The 6,635-nt window shown below is 41.0% G+C and overlaps 3 protein-coding genes across 5 annotated transcripts in view; all 3 read left to right on the top strand.

Annotated features, from left to right (window-relative positions):
- The window catches only part of LOC105570450, a 6,083-nt gene extending 3,474 nt beyond the window's left edge, over positions 1–2,609 (top strand). For all 3 annotated transcript variants that reach the window (XM_012027647.1, XM_012027648.1, XM_012027646.1), the window contains 2 exons: positions 343–1,034; positions 1,420–2,609. In XM_012027647.1, the coding sequence (XP_011883037.1) occupies positions 343–1,034; positions 1,420–1,614 (887 nt within the window). In that variant the 3' untranslated portion in view covers positions 1,615–2,609. The remainder of the gene's footprint in view (positions 1–342; positions 1,035–1,419) is intronic.
- Positions 2,555–3,846, top strand: LOC105570452. The gene is made up of 3 exons (XM_012027649.1): positions 2,555–3,111; positions 3,192–3,306; positions 3,769–3,846. Exons 1-3 carry the CDS (start codon positions 2,812–2,814, stop codon positions 3,795–3,797), a joined length of 444 nt encoding a protein of 147 aa, XP_011883039.1. The 5' UTR covers positions 2,555–2,811; the 3' UTR covers positions 3,798–3,846.
- A 95-nt stretch (positions 3,847–3,941) lies between these two features.
- Positions 3,942–6,635, top strand: part of LOC105570453 (glutathione synthetase-like) — a 6,182-nt gene continuing 3,488 nt past the window's right edge. The window contains exons 1-3 of the mRNA XM_012027650.1: positions 3,942–4,588; positions 4,748–5,154; positions 5,299–5,694. Of these exons, the coding sequence (XP_011883040.1) occupies positions 3,963–4,588; positions 4,748–5,154; positions 5,299–5,694 (1,429 nt within the window). The 5' untranslated portion in view covers positions 3,942–3,962. The remainder of the gene's footprint in view (positions 4,589–4,747; positions 5,155–5,298; positions 5,695–6,635) is intronic.

Raw genomic sequence — 6,635 nt, 5'->3', positions numbered from 1 at the left:
GGGTTAAAAAGAAATTATCAAGTCCACATACTGCATTGATTTCTGAATTTTCTCGAAATTTTTGCCATCCACTCGCGTCATAAACATATCTTTTTTTTTAAACCTGCGCATATTTTAACTAGGGATAATTTCTACACATATGAGACTGTACACACGCACACAATTAGCTAATATTAGCTGACAAAACTTTAATTTTTTCTAATTATTAGAAGATGATCTAAAAGTATATAAGATATAGTAGCAAACTTTGAACCATTGACCGCAAAGACGAATCTTTATAACAATAAATGTATAAAACAATATTCTAATATATATCCACCTAAACTCTTTTGGTTTATTTAGCGATCACAATGTTGCCATACAAATTCAGCAATGATTTCAAAGCGGAATATAACTTCGATTACAACAAAACTATCGTAGTGCACAGAGAGCCTGTTCAAGTTACAGAAACAACTGCTAAATTAACATGTCTGTCTGAACCAACGAGAATGTATTGTGTCTTACGAAACATTACCATCTCTTCGATCGTTAAGTATCATAACGTGAACGGCACAAAAACAGTTATAGACGAGGTCTCAAAACGTCACCTTAACATCAAACAGTGGTTTGTTATGTATTTCAATGAAAACCGTATAGAGAAGATAATGAGGAGTCAACAGGTGGTTAAGGCTGATGAAGTTGAATACCCACTGGCCAGACATATTATTCTCAGTATTGTTAATCAGTTCAACTTAATAAATGGAGATAATATAAATAAAATGGAAAATGCACACACGTCTGGCGCGTCCGGTAAGAATGTCTCATTCAGTTTAGATATATGGGAACCCACACCACTAGGCGAATGCAGAGTCAAATACAATGGCAATGTGAAGCAAGAAGACAAAAAAAAGGCTACCAAGTTCCGAATTATACCGGCAACGACATTGCCCTTATTGTTAGTTAATGCAACAAATGCACGTATACGTCTTGAGAAGGCTAGACAGCAATGCATACATTCGACAGGATTTAAGAACTTTTTGAACAATATGGTACTGGTATGTATCTTACGTGTACCCTTTTATGTTTTACATTATTATCATTCTTCTTTTAGTCTTATTAACAAAGAAAACATTAATTATTGCACGTCGGTTCTAGTAATTCTTTGTAATTAATTTCCAAATCACTTCAACGATTTGTCATCATTGGTCATAAATTTTTTCACTGCGCATGGACGGCTAGAATCAAGAAACATACATAATTATGTATTTATGCAAAAGCACAATGTATACAGCCAAACGGCAGAGTCGTAAAATATAAATGTTTACCAAATTTCGAAAGTCGGATAATTTTTTTATTGGCAAAATTAATATATTGTTATATTTAATTAGTCATTCCAACAGCTCCGCTCGGACTTAACGTTCTCTATGATAAATTTTATAGGACGACTACAAATGGCTAGTGGAAACCTACAATGACGGATTAAACATCTCCACTACAATGGATGTGATACTACCTGCTGACGAGTGGCATCCAAACGGACAACTTGTGTTCAATGAAAAAGTACAGTTAACTCTTAAGAATGTCACATCTCCACCAATTGTAACAGAGCCTCGAGAATGGATCAATTTTAATTAAATATAAAAAATATATACATTCTATGTGATATCAATTGAAATATTGTATCGAATCTTTTTGTGGAATTTACTGTTATTAAGATATTCGCTGAAAAGTGACTGATATTAAATAGCATTTGATAAGATTATAATATATTTCTTGCCCTTAATTAATACGGCAACTTATGATATTTGTCATAATACCTAATGTACGTGAAAACGCTGACTCCTCTTATGAAACTTGCATCATACATCGAGGATGCACGGGTGCATCATGTTTGTCCACTATTGATTGTGCAACTTCGTCCGGTTGTAGGCATTGATTACGAGTTAATTCCACCAAGTAATAACGTGGCGTTACGACAAAAACTCATGATAGCAAATGTAACATTCATTACTTGACTGCAAAAAAAGGTTTATTAAACTTTATTTCACTTATTTGCATGTATTAAAAAACTTTTATCGTTTCCTCTCAAGAGATTCTTCTCAAATAAATTATGAAATTGCTTTACGACGCTCCGTAAAGAATCTAACACAGTTTTGCGTTGCAAGTTATACTTTTCTTTAAAAAAAAATATATATTTAAAAAACTTTCAACGGTACTTGGCCAATCGCGGTCAAGTACGAGTGGAATACGCGACTGTGATTAGTCAGTTTCTTAAGGCTTAAGGTTTGAATCTCTATTGTAGACTGGGACCAAAGGACGCACGTATCTCCGAAACGGGATACAAAGTTAGTTTTGCGGTACAAAATGAATATTAAATAATCCACTACCGTTCCGTGTTGCGCTCGAGACGCACTTGGAGCTCATTGTATCCCTGTTTCAGTAAATCGGAGACAAGACGACGCGTGGACGCACAGGAGCCAAGCGAGATCTCGCGCGCGGCTCTTTCCGCCGGACGCGGCCGGAAGGTCGGCCGTAACCTACGTTCAGCCGCGACATAACCTCGAGTTCTTCCACGGCGGAGCGTGCGGCGTGTATGATGCAAACGGCATGACCGAGAGTAGTATCGGCTCGAAAAGCGTTATCTACGCATTAACAGTGAGTGGTGCTGCAGGACAATGATACCCGAGCGCGCGTTATAACTGTGAAGCGCGAGCTTCCTTCCAGTTTCGCTCTAACGATTAAGACCCGAGAGGTATTTGCACAAATACGTATTGTCTGTACGCGCCAAGTTAGGGTGAATGTATATACGCTTAACCGTAGAAACCTGATAAAATGAGTCTCGCAATGATTCAGAGGCTCGTGATATCGGGCTGCCGAGGTGTTAGAATTGACATTGACCGCACGGTCGCGCCGTGTCTGAGCGCCCTGCTTGGACGGACGGCGGCGACGTGGACGACGTTCCCTCGCGCAGTGCCCAGGCGACCTCTTCACGACTCCGCGATCCGCTCGGAGAGAGTCAACCCGCGGGAGAACGGATGCGGCGTCGCGGACGATATATCCGCGTTTCAGCTAAAGAAGCGACCGTCCAGGAGAAGCAGGTCCGTGATAAGCGACAGGATTTCACAGTCTGACGTAAGTTTGAGCGCGCTTTGCCCCCCCGCGCGATCCTGCAGCGAGAGGATTCGTTTGTGTGAGAGAAATTTCTTTGCTAGGGATGGACCGTGAAAGCCCTGACCACCGCCGAGGAGTACAACTTGGAAGCTTTGGCTTACGGCCTCTTGGACCAGCAGTTGTACGTTCCCAGCAAAATATCCACGTCGGCTAATCGTAAGTGCACTCTGATAAAGTTTCAAGTTCTTTTTTTCTCAAATAAGATAAATGACGTGGGCGATTCTGCGAGATCTTGTAGCGAGCGAGCGTGTTTGCGCGGCACCGAGTACGTCGCCTGTTCACGTTTATCGTCTTGTTCGATTGACTCGAGCCCATGCTCGTGCATATAAAGAGCAGACGGTTAATTGGACGCGTTAGTTGCTGCTCGGTCGCTTGAGATTGCAGCCTGGTAGTTTCTGATAACGTGCTCGCGCGGGAATTTCGTGTGAGTCCACCTGTGTACGTTTATCTAACGTATCCGAGGTATTTCAGATATCGATAACTGAACGAAGTTAGTTGCTTCGCCAAGTAATATGTTAAGTTAGGAGCAACACGGTGAAGTGAACGTTATAATTTTTATTACGAATCCTCAGACATTTTTCCCCCCGAAGAATGACTCGCCCTGGTGTGTAATTGCAGGCCGAATAAATCCTGAGTTTGCTAAGTGATAAGATAAGTTTGGTATCTGTATTTGCACATCTCACAAAGAGATACCAAAGAGAAATTCTGATATTTTAATTGGAGAAGCGAAGGAAAATAGCAACAGTGCATCGCACAGAAGTCAGAAAGTTAAGGCACAAGTTGAAAGGACAAAGGGAGACGAGCAAGCGACAATGAAACTGCCTATCCCGCTGGACTTGCCGAGAGAAGAACTGGAGGAACTGGTGGACAAAGCAAAGGATTGGGCGCTTATGAACGGGATATGCTTGAGGTCGAAAAATAATTTTGACCGAGACGTCCTGCAGTTCGCACCGTTCGCGCTTCTCCCGTCGCCGTTCCCGCGAGAGGAGTTCCACAACGCCTGCGATATCCAGATAATTTTGAACACGCTCGTACACAGGGTGGCTCACGATTATGACTTTTTAAAGGACACCTTGCAAGAGACCGTAAAGGTGGACGACTTTACGCGAAAGCTGTTCGATATCTATGACGTCGTTCACAAGGAGGGGGCCGCTCAGAAAGTGTCCCTCGGCATGTTGCGCTCGGATCTCATGCTGGACACGAGTTGTCCCAGGAAAGACACAAGGGCGCTCAAGTCTCACTGCTGCTGGAAGCAAGTCGAGATAAATACAATTGCCTCTGGATTCGGCTGGCTAGGACCCGCGTCTACGCAGCTACATAAGTTCGTCCTGCAGGAACTCGGCTACGCGGCCGAGCTGAAAAATCTTCCGGAAAATAACGCTCTACAAGCACTGTGTTCGGGTTTGATAGAAGCGTGGAATCTGTACGGCGACTCGCAGTACGTTCGTAATTTCCGCAAATTTGTTTTTAATCTTAGTAATTTATCATTATTCAATTTTGTGTATCAATTATTGTGTTACTTTATAACAATTATTGATATTGATTGAATAGTATTCTTTCAATTTTCTGCTATTTAAAGACATGTGGTTGTTTGCAGAGCAGTTATTTTGTTTGTTATCGAAGATGTTACGTACAATATTTGCGACCAGCGTTTTCACGAGTACGAAATACGAAGGCAGAATCCGAATGTAAAAGTAGTTCGGAGAAATCTGACGCAATTGGCGGCCACCACGAGACTGGGCTCCAATATGGAGCTAGTAGTGGACAATTACGTCGTGGCAGTGGTTTACTATAGATGCGGCTACGAGCCTGGCCAGTATCACAGCCAAAAAGAGTGGGACGCGAGGTTGCTGATCGAGAGGTCATTGGCAATCAAATGTCCGAGCATTCAATATCACTTAGCCGGCACAAAGAAAGTTCAACAAACTCTCGCGAAGCCCGGCATGGTCGCACGTTTCTTAAAGGATGAGAAGACGGTGGCGAAAGTCAAAGAAGTATTCACTGGTAGGAGTCTGTTTGTTTCCTTATACACATATATATGAAGAAATTATATGAAATATGTTTGCTATAATATTAATGTAATAATTATTATGTAAATGCATTATAGGACAAATTTTAGATTATAAATCGAACGATATTTTATTTCAGGTCTTTATCCACTCAACTTTGACGAGTATGGAAATGCCGCTGTAGAAATGGGTATCTCGGAGCCTCAGCGTTTCGTGTTAAAGCCACAGAGAGAAGGCGGTTGTAATAACTTGTACGGGACGGACATCAAAGATTTTCTCGAGTCCGTGAAGTCTAAAGAGACGCGAGTAGCCTGGATTCTTATGGATCGGATTTATCCACCGGTGCACAGAAATTACATTGTGAAATATGGAAACGGAAATAAGAATTTAGAGACGAAAGAGCTAGTCTCGGAGTTAGGCATATTCGGCGTTATTATTGGAGACGATAAGAATATTATGGTGAACAAACAAGCTGGTCACATGTTGAGAACAAAGCTGTCCACTGATAATGAAGGCGGAGTAGCGTCCGGGCTAGGTGCTTGCGACAGCCCGTTTCTAATCGACTGATGCATAAAATGAATGAACTCGTAAAAACTCTACTACTCATTATGCAGCTACATTATATCATTCCTTTCACGAAGCAATACTCTTTTTATATCATAAGTCTGATTTTGTATAAATTAAAATTTCGTGTTTACACAAATACGTATGCATACATGCGCATATGCATATATACGAAATGTATAAATATATTGAAATTAAATGCATTTATTTACCAACAAAAATTTTTGTTCCATCACTAAAATAAGTAAGATCCTGCCTACTGCTTCCAAATCACAGAAGTAATTAAAATTCGATTTGTTCTTGTTACGATTTATAATCGTCTTAAAATTCTCCTTTTTGGATCAATGCATTTCAGCAATTTACCCTGGGACGGAGGTTAATTGTGTGAAAATTTATGGAGTATTGGAGGGAGGGAGGATAAGAATGTGTAGAAGGGATATGTTGCGCTGCCGGTACTAACAATTTCGATAATTTTTAGCGGAGGGGAAAGGGATCTTGGTAAGAATCAAGGGCCTTTGTTATCTGAAATTTAAATCTCTTTTCCTGCTGTCGAAACTCGTCTTCTTTAGGCATCGAGGGAAATTATTATTTAATAAACCAAAGGAATTGCTACCTATCGGGATGGGGCCACACAATTGGCAGCGACAGTCCTATAGATTGGGGCCACACTACTGGCAGCGACAATCGTAACAATTCCTCGGTACTTATAGATGTCATAAGAATTTTTTAACTCTCGAGGCAGGCAAATGAGATTTGAATTTCAATGTTTCTTTTTCTTTACAAAGGTTCTTCATTAACAACATAACAGAGAGACGCGAACAGAGGTACGACCAAGGTACCTAGATGTATAGTTGAGGCTTGCTTAAAGAGTGTTGGCTAGCTTTTGACTAACTAGCGCGTACTGACCATGGT

Source organism: Vollenhovia emeryi, unplaced genomic scaffold (assembly GCF_000949405.1).
Source record: "Vollenhovia emeryi isolate VEMERY1.0 unplaced genomic scaffold, V.emery_V1.0 DF939120.1, whole genome shotgun sequence".
In the NCBI taxonomy this organism is placed as follows: Eukaryota; Metazoa; Arthropoda; class Insecta; order Hymenoptera; family Formicidae; genus Vollenhovia; species Vollenhovia emeryi.
This window is presented reverse-complemented; position numbering and strand designations above follow the sequence as displayed.